The 14,411-nt window shown below is 45.3% G+C and overlaps 1 protein-coding gene and 2 long non-coding RNA genes across 4 annotated transcripts; 1 reads left to right on the forward strand and 2 right to left on the reverse strand.

Annotated features, from left to right (window-relative positions):
• Window positions 1-907: 907 nt before the first annotated feature.
• LOC4327795 (uncharacterized) lies at window positions 908-8,168 on the reverse strand. The gene is made up of 7 exons (XM_066308741.1): window positions 5,398-8,168; window positions 4,610-4,806; window positions 4,441-4,520; window positions 4,223-4,401; window positions 3,431-3,595; window positions 3,058-3,183; window positions 908-2,398 (listed from the first exon to the last, which is right to left on the reverse strand). The coding sequence occupies exons 1-7, from the start codon at window positions 5,433-5,435 to the stop codon at window positions 1,159-1,161; spliced, it is 2,025 nt and encodes a 674-aa protein (XP_066164838.1). The 5' UTR covers window positions 5,436-8,168; the 3' UTR covers window positions 908-1,158.
• On the forward strand, window positions 7,760-12,372 carry LOC112939306 (uncharacterized). Of its 2 annotated transcripts, XR_010740131.1 has the most exons (3): window positions 7,760-8,222; window positions 9,427-9,517; window positions 10,473-12,372. It is a non-coding gene; the product is annotated as an uncharacterized lncRNA (long non-coding RNA). The 2 variants fall into 2 exon arrangements; XR_003242909.2 differs by having other exon boundaries at window positions 9,427-12,372.
• On the reverse strand, window positions 12,002-12,795 carry LOC9269968 (uncharacterized). Its single transcript, XR_001546590.3, has 2 exons — window positions 12,458-12,795; window positions 12,002-12,370 (listed from the first exon to the last, which is right to left on the reverse strand). It is a non-coding gene; the product is annotated as an uncharacterized lncRNA (long non-coding RNA).
• Window positions 12,796-14,411: the final 1,616 nt, after the last annotated feature.

Genomic DNA, 14,411 nt, shown 5'->3' on the forward strand with positions numbered 1-14,411 from the left:
TGCGCTAATAAACCGTTTCGTTTTGTGTGCACAAGGGATTAACTCCCAACCTCAACAGCCGAACACAACCTTAATAATCCCAACTTAGAATCTCCCAAATTTTAACTTCTAAGTTGTAACTATGCACTACAGAGAAATATTATCTAGTGCATGGTTTCAGAGTCTACTCCATGCCAACAGTATTAATCATTTTTGTGCGCGTTAACAAGATCATTACACTACAGCAATCAGATATTCAGATACTCCAAGATAAACAGAGCAGGATATTTATGTACTCGGTACACTACACCAATCAGATATTCAGTTTTGACAGTTACTTCCTGGCAGTTGGAAATGGTGCGTGGGCTTTTTGTTCATGCATCTAGCGAGAGCATCGATCACAACAAGAGGATGACCGGTGGTGGAATTGGCGGCTAGTGACCTTTTGAGCTCTTCCCATCTGTAGCAAGCTCACGTCGAAATGTGCTGCTTAACAAATCACGGACATTGGCACTTGCTACAGCCCTACACAAATTCTTTCTACTCTCTCATTCCCTAAATGTTTGACACCGTTGACTTTTTTAAATATGTTTGACCGTTCGTCTTATTCAAAAACTTTTGTGAAATGTGTAAAACTATATGTATACATGAAAGTATATTTAACAATAAATCAAATGATAGGAAAAGAATTAATAATTACTTAAAATTTTTGAATAAGACGAATGGTCAAACATTTTTAAAAAAGTCAACGGTGTCAAACATTTTGGGATAGAGGGAGTATAAAGTTCAAACTACTTCAAACGTCCACTAAGTTTCACAAGTCGACAAGGCCCAGCTAATAGCGAAAATGACAAGCTAAGGTACATCACAGATCACAGCCTGAGCACGAATGCAAAATATCACACACACACAACGAACTATAGAGAACTAGAGAAAATCAGAGACCACCACCCTAAAACAGGAGTTGAATGGTTCCATAATGTGACCACCATGATCAATATCAGATAATATTGGTTACTACTACCTTGCAGCATAACGACCAATACCAAGCTCAGATAAATAGAGATCCCAAAATACAAGTTCAGGCAAGGCAAATACTGATGATGCCACCACACAACAGACAGTGGACTCGGATAACATAAGCCGCACCCAGCTTGCATTTGCATTAACACCTTGGCTTCAGTCCTGGGGGAATAGCCATGCCACCGGACGCATCTCGTCACAGCGCTTCCAGGAGGCCTTTGGCAGAGGGGAGTCGACCTGACCGTCTCTCATATCACACACACAGAAAGAAGTGATCTCCGTGCTGTAATAATACTGCTTGAGGTTCTCCTCCTCGTCATCCAAGAAGAAGATCTGATCGCCTGACATCCCATACTGCGACACTGACATAGCCCTGGAGCACCTTCGCCCTAGAAACAACACCTGCTCATCCCCCAATGTTGTCATCTTGACCCACCTAGACTGCTCAAAGTCGGCCTTGAATACCTCGAACTCGTTTGGTCCAGCCACAATGGGACGTGAAGCTTCTGGATCAGTATCGCTCGCTTGCTTGCTCCAGCACCAAATCTTTCTGCGTATCATCAGCAGTGAACCGTGCGATTCTACCAGATAGAGCTTCTTGTTGGCAAGAATGTCCATGGTGCCAAATTCATGCCAAACTGAATGGAAGGGCTCGCCCTTGATGGCCTGCCCAATTTTAGAAACCTGTGGATCACCGGTGCTTTGGTCCTGACTGATGTTGACGACGAGGAGGTCCTCGTCATCGTTGGCAATGGCATAGAGCTTGCCCTGGTAGAATGCCATGTCCTGAAAGTTTCTGACCATGTCGTATGCGCGTACTGACCATGACAGGCCCCCTGGCTTGCACACTAGAATCTGACTGATGTGTCCATCGCCAACGATTGCAGCGACAAGGCTTGGCAAGCACAGGATCAGCTTGCTTATGTGCAGATGCTCTGAGCCGCGGATATGCATCCATGTGACAGGGTATGCAGTGCCTTGTTGATCGTACTTAGCAACTGCATTTGGTGGACGGAGGCGGACGCTGGACAGGGCAGGGAGCGTCACGGTGGCGCCGGTGAAGGGATTCACCAAGAAGCAGCCGTCGTCGCGCGGGAAGACGAGCCGGCTGCCGCAGGTGGCCTTGTAGCCAGCGAAGCCGAAGCCGGGGAAGCGGAAGGGCTCGTCGTAGGGGGGGCTGTAGAAGGTGCCGTCCGGGAGCGCGAGCAGCGGCAGCGGCGGCGGCGGGGGGAGGGGCCGCTGCCGCGCGGTGGCGCGCCACTGCGGGCACACCGCGGCGAAGCGCGCGCGGTCGGCGTGCGCGGGGAGGAGGCGGAGCACCAGGCCGGCGATGTCCGCCGGTATGTCCGACCACGACTTCGGCCTCCGTGGCGTCGGCTCGTCCGCCATCGACGACCTTGCAAAGAAACACAAGGAAAAGGAAACACGACAACGTTGCATCAGCCGACGCAGCCGAAGAAGGGAAGCACGCCAAGAAAACCGAAACGCGCCACACTCACGCAGGCAGAGGCAAAACGTCGAACAGCTTGCGTGCGCGACCACCTATAGGCGGAGGATAGCAGGAGGAAGAGCAAGGAGCAAGGAGAGGGAAGCGGCGGGAGTAAGTAGAGGAGATGGAAGAGGTGGATACCGCAGTAGATCGATGGATTTGCGATCGCGCGGGCGGCCGGAGAGACGAAATCGTTAGACTGCTGCCTGCTGGTGTGGTGAGAGCCGGAGAGGCGGAGACAGTTGACGAGAACGAGAGGAGGCAGAGTGAGCCTCAGCAGGCAAAACCAGTTCAGCTGGTTGGCAGCACTTTTACTAGCAAAACCCTTTTTTTAGTCTATTTTTTTCCCATTATCTTTCTATTCAATTATTGCGAAGAGTGAATCAGTGAAATACATGGCCGGTCCTTAAACTTGTGGTGTGGTGTTACTTTGGTCCGTGAACTTGAAAATTACATGTTTAGATCCGTGAACTTGGTTTAATGTACCACCCCCGATCCAATCGTCATTTGACCACGTTTGACCGCCACGTAGGCAACACTTTGCGCTCAGCCCCCTTCACATATACCTTCGCACATAACTTGCCCTGAACTCAACCTCATGGATTAGCGGCGGGAGGCAGCGCAATACGTTTTCACTCAACGTAGACGCATTTGCACTCTCCACCCCTATGCACTCAACGTATGATGGATGTCTATGCTTATTATATATTAAGCATGATTCGTTCGTTACATTTGTTTAATAATTGCACTAGTTTATTCCCTACTAAAGTTATGATTATTATCTTGATAATTTGGATTAGAATATGCCGAATTGTGACCATATTTCCAACAGGGACGAGCTTGGAGAATCCATGAGGATGCCTAGTGTGCAAGACGCATTGCGCTGCCTCCCGCCGCTAATCTGGCCGCACTGTGCAACCTCTATCTGACCTATCTGACCTCAATCGTTGGATTTTTCTTTCCAGCTGGTTTTCTACCTCAGCCTTATAGATCTTAAAGTAATGCAGTGCTTCATCCTTTGTTTTCAATAAGTACACAAAGCAAAATCTAGTGCAATCATCTATCAGTATCATGAAATATTTCTTTCCCCCTTTAGTCAACACACTGTTCATTTTGCATAGATCGGAATGAACAAGTTCTAGAGGAGCCAAATTCCTCGCCTCAGATGCACTGTGAGGCTTGCGAGGTTGTTTCGATTGAAAACAGGTATGACACTTGGAACCTTTAACTAAAGCAAATTTTGGAATTAAACTCATGTTGGCTAAGCGCGTCATACAACCAAAATTCACATGACAGAGTCGCGAATGCCACACATTTGACTCGTCATCATTGCTTACATGGTCCAAAGAAAAGCGGAACAAGCCTCCGCTATCATAACATTTTCTAATAAACGTTCCATATTTAGATACAACACATTTATTGGATTCAAACACAAATCTAAAATCATGTCTACACAGTAGAGAGCCGCTAACTAGATTCTTCTTTATTGAAGGGACATGCTGCACGTTTTTCAGCTGCACGGTCTTTCCCGAAGTAAACTTTAGATCGACCGTACCAACACCAAGAACAGCCGCAAGCGACCCATTTTCCATCAACAAGGAGGAACCTCTCCCGACTTGATAAGAAGAAAACAAGGAAATGTCAGCACACACATGAATATTAACACCAGTGTTAACCCACCAATCAGGTGAGTGACAAATAGGAAGAACTGTAGGTAAAAATTTACCATACCCCGATGTTCCTCCGCCCTTGCTAATGACCATGTTTGCAGACTTTCTGTCTTTGCGCTTAGGACAGTCCTTGGCCCAATGCCCAGGCTTGCCACACACAAAGCAGTCACCCTTAGCCTTTCCCTTGCCTTTCTTCTTAAAAGTAGTTGTAGCCTTGGGTTTGACATCAGGCTTGACTTTCTTGTTGTTATGGGATGCTTGAGGGTTTTTCTTCTATACCAAATTGGTACTAGAACTCCCCTCCACCTTTTTGCCGCGGTTGTCCTTTGCCCTCGCCTTCTCCTCAACACCCAAAGAGCCTATGAGATCAGTGACACTGAGCTCTTGCCTCTGTGTTTTAGAGAAGTAGCAAAGTCGGACCAAAAAGGTGGCAATTTGGCTATGATACCTCCCGCCACGAACATGTCTGGCAACTCATAGCGGTTGTTCTCAAGTTCCTTTGCCAGCATCTGTATCTCATGAGCTTGTTCCACTACAGATCGATCATCGACCATCTTGTAGTCATAGAACTGCTCCATGACATACAGCTCACTGCCAGCATCAGAAACCCCGAATTTCGCCTCAAGTGCATCCCACATTTCCTTCCTGAAGGCATGTGCATGTACACGTCCACTATGTTGTCGATGAGCACACTGATCAATGCTCCACGGAATATGCAATCCGCAGCCTCGAACTTGGCCTCCTCCTCAGGAGAGAGAGGCGGTTTACTCAGTTTGCCCCGTGAAACAAAGAAACATTGCATCGCTGTCAACCATAGTAGTGCACGTGCTTTCCATCTCTTATAGTTTGAACCATCGAAAGCGTGCGGTTTCAGTGATGCGGCAAATCCAACTACCGAAAAGGACCTATCAGGTTTTTGGATTGTTGGAAATATGGTCACAATTCAGCATATTTTAATCCAAATTATCAAGATAATAATCATGACTTTAACAGGGAATAAACTAGTGCAATTGTTAAACAAATGTAACGAACGAATCATGCTTAATATATAATAAGCATAGACATCCATCATACAGCAATGCATTGAAAACATTGCGCTAAACAGAAACACAATAAGAATTAACGCAGTAAACAATAGTATAGAGAGATTATACCCAGAGAATGGCCCTCCGCTGGATTGTGAGGCATAATTGTCTCCGTTGATGAAGCCTCCAGTACCATCCTGTCTAGCCGTACCCTTCCCATCCGCGCGCGTTGGTGTTGTCCGCCGACATGGTGAGGATCGCAACCGTGCAAAATCCAAGAAAAGAGCAGTCGCGTTGAAGAACGCTCCCAAAAACATGATTGCCCGCCTACCCGTGCTAGCAGCGCAAGAACAGAAGGAGGTAACCAGCGACAGGAAGAGAGGCACAGAGAGGAGACCCGAGAGGACTGATTGGCGATGGGAGAGAGGCAGAGTATTTCCCGAGAGTAACGTTCGCTCGGGAATTAATCGTGTCGTTAATGCCGAAACAATCTCTGTGAATTAATCGCGTCATTAATGCCGAACCAATCTCCATCCGTTGCGCTGTTGGTGTTGTCCGCCGACATGGTGAGGATCGCAGCCATGCAGAATCCAAGAAAAGAGCAGTCGCATGGAAGAACGCTCCCCAAAAACATGATTGCCCGCCTACCCATGCTAGCAGCGCAGTAACAGAAGGAGGTAACTAGCGACGGGAGGAGAGGCATAGAGAGGAGACCCGAGAGGACTGACTGGCGACGGGAGAGAGGTAGAGTCTCTCCCGAGAGTAACGTTCGCTCGGGAATTAATCGTGTCGTTAATGCCGAATCAATCTTCGGGAATTAATAGCGTCGTTAATGCCGAATCAATCTCCGTTTGTTACAAAACATGAGAGAGAGAGAGAGAGAGAGCAGCAGCAGCAGCAGCCTGCCTCGCCACGGCCACGGGCCGACCGGCCGGCGCGCGCGCGCATGTGGCAGTCCGCCCACTATCTCAACCGGTCAATAGGGACTCTCCTCTAGTTCTCTTTTTAAGTTGAGATCTCTCCACTTAAATTCCCGACGTGGTTTTATTACCTCTAACATTAATTGTGGGCCTATGGAATTTAATTGAATTATATTGGGCCTAGACCATTTATTCCAACAGTCCCTGTCTTGAAGTTGTCGGAAGAAGGTGTTGTTGATCAAGTACCCGTTGCGCAAGGATAAGGTTATTTTGGAGCGCAGAGCAATGGCAATTGCTAATCCGGACCGCATTTTCTATACATGCAAGGAGAAGAATGAGAAGGAAGAACGATTTTAAGGATTTTTTTTGGGGGGATTCTGGTGTCACTATATAGCTACAAGGAGATATATGCGACGTGTTGTGATGTGGAGGGGGCTGAGAGCAAAAATGTTGTCTACATAGGTGGCATGCCACGTTGGCGGTCAAACGCAGACAAAGGACATTTGGACCAGGTGTAGCATCCTAAAAAATTACAATTTTCTAGTTATGCATCATGTCGGTTCTTATGTTCTTATTAACATCCTAAACCTAGGAAAATATAATTAAAGAGACCTCCTAAAACTAACTTGCTTAAAACTTCTTCGTTTATTTAATTCCTTTTATGACTTTTATTAAAAACCTATCTTGAGATATTTCTTGATTTGATTTCAAACTTTCTTTTGCTAAATCTTTCTTTATTTAAATATAGTTTGAAAACCCCTTTTTACTTTTATGAATTATGGTCCAAGAAACCTTCCCATATTCCCCTAGAACATAAACCAAAGCAATTCCAATTTTATTGGAATTAAGTGTCAACCCATCCTTTGATCTTAAACCTCAATTCAAATATCCAAATCCTTACTTTTGACCTAGCCACTGATTTAAATCCTGTGGCTATAATACCCTTCTCGGCGCAAGAATAATATTATGAATAATTGCTCTTGTGCTAAGAAAATAGGTTTCATCTTTTTATCCAAAATCCAAGTTCCCTATTAGCCTCAAATACATCTCCAAAATCCTTGCCAAATAATTTGAGGCTAACATCCTATTTATTTCCCCTCCATATTCTTCCCACATTTCCAAAAATATATCCAAATTTAGGAGTCCTATTATTCCTAGTGCAGAAATACCCCTACTTCTTATTTGAGTACTTCCAAATAAATTCCCTCAAACTCCACTTCTAAAAATATTGCACTCAAATAAAATAGAAGATCTTTATTTTGGAATTCACATATAAACTCCCTCCAAATATAACCCCATCTATCAATTCTACTCAATCTGGGCCGAAGTACCTTCACCTAGGCCCAAGTCAGAAAATCTAATTTCCCTCCCTCTCTCTGTGGGCGCATTTGGCGCCCAGGCTACGGCCGCCGCCGCCCACAGTCCTGCCGCCGTCGCCAGCCAATCACCGAACGAGGCCGGCGCCGTTCTCTTCGCCTCCACTCCACCGACGCCGTGCCTTGCCTTCCTCCTCCAATCTTACGGCAGCCACCACGTATGCGCGCCGCCCTTTTCGTCCAATGGGAGAACGAAGCCGACGCCGTATTCCTCTTCCTCACGCCACTGTCGCCGTGCCTTCCTCGTCTTCCACCGGCGAACCGACCTTCATGAACCGACGTCCACCTCTTTTCGCCATCCGAGCCTTGAGCTCTTCTTCTTCTCTCTCTCCTCCCATGTCCGGCCGTCGCCGCCGACGGTCGATCTCCTCCCTCGTAGCTTCTCTATCCTTTCCCTTGCGCCACTATGATGGCGAATCCATTTTACCCCTTTACCCCTTCCCTTCCACCTTGAGTTAAGCCACCACCGCCACCTCCCAAACCGGCCGGGGCTAAGCTCTTGCCGCTGCTGTTCCGGCCATCCCTCTCTTCCTCTCTACCAACCACCGACCTCCCCGAGTGCGCGTCGACCGGGAACACAATATGCCGCCGACGTCGCCACACTTTGGCCACTGGAAGCCCGGCGCCCCGCTCACCCTCTCCTCTCTCTTCTCTCGGCTCACTGTGAGGCAGAGGAAGAAGAGAACGAAGGAAGAAGAAAGAGAGAAAGAAAAATAAAAGAAAAGGATATTCCCTGACAGGTGGGCCCCTATACAGTACCCTTTCATATTTTCTAGATTTAATTCAAATCCTATTATTTAGAAGCCCATATCTCCTAAATCATAGATCCGATTTCAGTGAAACTTGGACCTAAATTCATCTAAATTCAAAATCTACATTTTGATACCAAATTTGCTATTTTAATATTTTATTTGAATTTACTTAATTTATTCAAATACCATTTGAATAAATATTTGATTTAATCTTATAATTGAATTTACAATTTAAACTTACATTTGCTTTTCAAATATTTTATTTTATTTCCAAAATACCCTTTAGCCACTAAAAAGTTGCCGGTTGGAACTTTACGCCTTACATGGGGACGTTCGTGCGGTCTACCGACCCCAACGTCGGACCGTTGGTTGTAAAGCCCAGCAAAACCAAACCTAAGGTCGAAGTGCTGCTCCTGGCACCCCACGCCTCGATGCATATAGTGGTCGGAGCTTCACTATTCCCTCGACCTCCACAGCACGCCGCACAGTTAGCTCTCGGGCTCTATGTGATCCTAGCCGCTCCACCGCCACTCACGGTTGTTGGAGTAACACTTCCGCCCCCACTAATCTTACACCAACCTCCTATTCCTCTAGCCGATATGTTGTCTGTCGACACCGGCTAGAGAAGACACCAAATCTAGTCGTTATGCTGCCAACTCTAGCAACGACTAGCAAACAACCAAACCCTAGCCGATACCTTCTTAGTTAAATTCCAGCCATCATCCAAATTCCATATCCTCTACAATATTACCTATCCACCATATTCTCCGCCACCTACTCTCCACCTACCAGAACCTATATATAAACTATAGAGCCTAACCGATGCGCTATCCTATTCCACAATTGGCTCTAAGATATAACTAAACCCCAGCTATTATATTACCTAAACCTACCGCCATCAAATACTAGCTAGCCACATACTCGCTTAACCAAGACAACTATCCAAACTAGCTACTTCCCATCCTTCCAACCAATCAAAGCCTTCACATAAAATATAAGCAACCTTAGTTGCCTGATCCCTTCTCCACCTTAGCCTCCAACCCTTCAGAACCTCCAAATGAAATAGTAGCCCAATAATCCTAATACCCTATAAAAGAGATAGGCTATACCCTAAACCCTAGCCCTCCTAATCGTTTACCGCTTTCTTGCTATTTTATGGCTTTTATTGAATTTGGTTCTTCCTCTTCTTCAGTAGAGTCTATTATATTTGGATGGCAACCTGTGGTATTTCGAGCATCGGATAATCAGGTTGCCTATCTCGGATTTATTTGCGTTGGAGCAAGGTAAGTTATTATTCCTCCTCTTGAGCATAATTATCCTATAATCTATATCTCTATTCTATGCATTAGCCATTCATGATTTTAAATGCATAACCTGAACATATAGCAAACCAGATATGCTAGCTTTTGCTTAGCCATGCCTAGTTAGATTGCATAAAATATAATGAACTTAGATTGAAACAATACGGTAGAAGTGGTTGATTTCCGGGTGGCTAGTACTGTTCCAACCGATATAAGACTGCCAAGTACATGTGAAGAACATACGAGTACGACCGCAATTCTCGTATGGGCATAGACCTAGCTGATTAAGTTATCTAGCAAAGGTGATACCTCTGTATAGTGGTTCTTCTTAAGTCCTCGCGCAGGAGGCAATTCTATGCCGAGCAGGGCAATTATGATATTTACCGAGGCACAGGTAAATATACTTATATTGATAGTCCAGGGGACTATGTTATGGCCATGTGATTTTGTGAACCCTGATTGCGATGACATGGTGTCATACAATCAGTTCTCTCTAAAGACCTCGGGAACGCCAGAACTCCTCACACTGCTGACAACGTTACGTTCAGAGCGCATGGGGACTAGAGTTCATGGAACAGGTACCACTAATGTTAATAACTGAAAAGCTTTGCCATGACAAGGCTAATGTGTTTGGCACGTCATGGGTTGCGGGTAAAGCGTACATTTACTGCAGTAAAGTATAAATGAATCTATTCGAATAGCCGTGCTCACGGATTTGAGCATTGGGACTCATATAGTATTTGGTTAGAAACTTAATTCCAAACTTTATTAAATACTGTTGTATTAAAATCATTACAGGCTTTCTACTTATATATTCTCTGCTTTCTGCAACTAATCATAGCCCTACTCAAATATTACCATTTCATACATTCATTATTGAATATAATAGCTTGCTGAGTACGTTGTACTCACCCTTGCTTCAACCCCCTTTTCACAGTCAATTTGGAGTTCTTACTGAAGCTGGGAGTTCAATCACATAAATTAGTTCCCTTTTAACCTAGTCTTCAAATCAGATTATTTAGATGGTTTAAGTCTATAACAAAACAGCAAAGTTAGGCCATTCTAAAACTTCTGTTGTAATAGTTAGCCATAATCTTGTAAATACCCTATTACTTTATATAATAATATCTCTTTCAAAGATATGTCTAAACGTATGCAAAGACGATCCAGATTATTGAACTTGTATCAATCTACTGATTCAGGGCTTGATACAGTTTTAATATGTCGGTTACCGAATCATTAGTTTTGGGACCCGGCACCGGGGTGGTACATTAAACTAAGTTCACGGATCTAAACGTGTAATTTTCAAGTTCACGGACCTAAGTGACACCACCACACAAGTTTAAGAACCGGCCATGTATTTTAATCTATTGGGAAGAACGAGCCCATTTGGTAGTTCGGTTTTCCCCTGGCTTCTCAAGCTATAGCTCAAGCATGATTCATTAACAATTTGCTTTTTAAAAAAAATTATTTTGCAAATAAATGCTCCCTCGGTTTCATATTATAAGTCGTTTGAGTTTGACTAAGTTTATATAATAATTTAACAACATCTAAAATATGAAATTAGTTTAATTAAATCTAACATTGAATATAGTTTCATAATATGTTTGTTTTGTGTCGAAAATACCACTATATTTTTCTATTTTTCTATAAAGTTGGTCAAATTTAAAAAAAATTGACTAAAAAAGTTAAACATACAATATGAAACAGAAACGGAAGGAGTGATGTTCAATGTCTCGGTGCCAACGACAGAGTCGAAACTTGTTATCCTTAGCATACTTCTTTTCTTCTAAAGTGACCGATGGTATCGATGGGGTGACACCAATATCATTTGCTATGAGGTTCGACGTCAACTATTATTGGTGTTGACTGTTGAGCTCCCGCACCTATCATTTAATCTGAGAGAATGTGTTCTACCTCGATCTCACATTTTATCCAAAAGAACGAAACAAATTATAGGAATGTAAAGAGGGAAGGGAGTAGCTATATTTACGGCACTATATTTTTCACCAAAAAATAGTCAGCATGTATTTACATTGTAAGTCCCTAAATTACATATGTAAATTTAGTATATTTATAATGTAAGTTTTAAAATTACATATGTAAGTCCCAAAATTACATAGTAATTACATGTTTAAGTAGTGTATAAGTGAGATGTAAGTGGAGTGTAAATTTGTATAAAGTATAGTATGCATGCGTGTAAAACCTTGAACTAATGAAGATGTTAAGCTTTAATTAATCGTGTTGCACTACTAAAAAAATACCCATTAGTGCCAGTTCTTAATGCCTAAAAGGTGCTGGTTTTGCGGCCGACACTTTTTGGTCGGCACCTATGATCGAAGTCATTGGCACCTATAATATAATAGCTGCCGGATATACCCCTAGAACCGAGACTCATATGGTACTATAGGTGCCGGTTTCTGTAAATAACCGGCACCTATTCGGATGAACGAGGCAAAAAAAAAATTCCCCAGCCAAGCCGAGCAGAGCAAGCACTGTAGAGCGGATAATATCCATCAAAAATTCATTACATCACAATCCCTAAATCCATGAAAGATCCACCATCCAACTATATTTTAGAATCAAAATTGACAAAAAGGAAAATTCACAGAACATAAGTATTTGGTCCAGAAAAATCGACCAAAAAAATTCAAAGGAAAATGTAGTCTGCAATTAGACTTTGTATCTTAAGTCCCAATTTTTTCCAGGAACATCCACCAACCTGCTCGATGTAGGGGATGACGATGTCGTCGATGAGCTTGAAAATTGCAACAGGCAGTCCACCTCCCATCCGACGAGATGCACCCGCACCATCGTCTTCCTCTCGCTGTCCACCTGCACACACGCATCATCACATGCCCAAATCAGTAACCATCACAGCAAGAACACGCAACAGATTGACAAGGCCTCCGAGCTCAGCACCTCGGCGGCGGAGGCGCCCAACCCTGCAGCTGCGGCGCCATCAGAGGGAGGAGCTCGCCGCCTGCTTCACGCCGCCGGCCGCTGGTGCCGGATCCACAGCGGAAACCACCGCTGCCGCCGGATCCCACGCCGTCACCGCCGAATGCGCCGCCGCAACCCGTCGCCCCCGCCTCCCGCCTCCTGACTCCCGCCTCCCCTCCCGCCGGATCCGGCGGAGGGGAGGGCGCCGCCGCCGCCCGCAGCTTCCCATCTCACCGCCGCTTACGTCGCCTCTGCCGGGATGCCGCCCGACCGCCGCCGCGCAAGAGACGAGAAGCAGAGAGGAGGCGAGAGAAGACGAGAGAGAGAGGCGAGACTCGAGAGAGAGATAAGGCCGATAGAGAGAGAGCCGAGACTCGGCGATAAGTTTGACTCGACGGTCTGGATCGGCTCGGCTCGGTTTGGAAAGGTGCCGGTTTTTTTAAAAAACCGACACCTATAATTTATTATTGGTGTCGGTTCTACAGAAGACCCGGCACCTATATATAGGTGTCGGTTTTTTATTTAGAAAACCGGCACCTATATTATATTAAAGTTGTTTTTTTAATAAACCGGTACTTATGTTATAGGTGTCGGTTTTTTATTAGAACCGGCCCCTATAATTGTTTAAAGGTGTCGGTTTTATGTGTTTTCAGTCCACGGAGGAGAGAAAAATATTATAGGTGCCGGTTTTAACTGTTCCGGCACCTATAGTGCCGATCTCTATGAGCTTTTTTTTAGTAGTGTTGGCAGTCGCAACGTTAGGCTGCCATGGCAATATGCACGGCCAAGATCGCATTGGCACGGGACAAACGAAATCGGACGCTTCAAAACGCCGACTGTGATGGAGGAGAAAATGTGTTTGCGATTCCAAAGAGGGAATATTGCTTCGGTCAATTTTCACTATGAAATCCAACTCTAATCCCTACTTAAAGCGGACTATATAAGGTGAAATTATTATTATCTACACCTACATATATGCATGCATGCGATTTAAATAGTGATATAAAATTTAACAAGATGAATTATGATGATGAACACCAGACAAACCTAAGTCTAAATTCGATCCTACACCTTGCCGTTATATAAGGCGATCGATCCCCTGCATCCCATAAAAACCTACTGGGGCTTTTGCCTCAGCCCTACTCAACATAATCGTGTAGATGTAACACACTTTTGCGAAAACGCTTTGTGTTGGGCGTCCGATCTGGAGAGAAAAATCAGATGCCCACACACCCACACCACTCTTCTCTCAACCTTATCTCTTCCCCAACCCCCCCTCCCTCTCTCTCTCACATGTCACTCTCCCCCTGTACTTGAGCGAGGCGGAGACGAGGTGGAGCGCGGCGGACGGGTCGCCGGAGTCGAGGGAGGCAGCCGCGGCGTGGAGGCGGTGGAGGGGAGAGCGGCGCAGGGCCGCGCGTAGGGAGCCCGGCACCGGGTACGCCGCGATGGCTGCGCGGAGGGGCGAGGCTGAGTTCACCGACGCGCGGGGTCCTCCCAGCGGCGTGGCGGAGAGGAGGATGAGCAGAGTGAGCACCGCCGCCACGGAGGCTACGGGGAGGAGGCGGCGCCGGCGGAGTTCCTAGTCGTCGTGGTGGCCGTGGCCGAGGGAGCGTAGCTGTTGATGCGAAAAACACACACTGGCTTGGGAGATCTGCTTAACTCCAGTGCATATCCAAAGATTGATGAGATGTGGGCGTGCCAGTCAGTTTGATCCTGCAACTGACAAGATATGTAAACTGTAGATCAAATAGCCGATCGGCTAAACAGCCGATAGAGCAATCCCAGCCGATAGCGATAGGGTTTTGAGCTATCGGCTATATGTCCAATGTAAATAATGATATAAAGTCAATCGGCTGATAATAATATAATATAACAATATCATAATCCAATAGAAATCAATCGGCTAGCAATGATATGATAGAATAAGCAC

This window comes from Oryza sativa, chromosome 1 (assembly GCF_034140825.1).
Source record: "Oryza sativa Japonica Group chromosome 1, ASM3414082v1".
Taxonomy (NCBI): domain Eukaryota; kingdom Viridiplantae; phylum Streptophyta; class Magnoliopsida; order Poales; family Poaceae; genus Oryza; species Oryza sativa.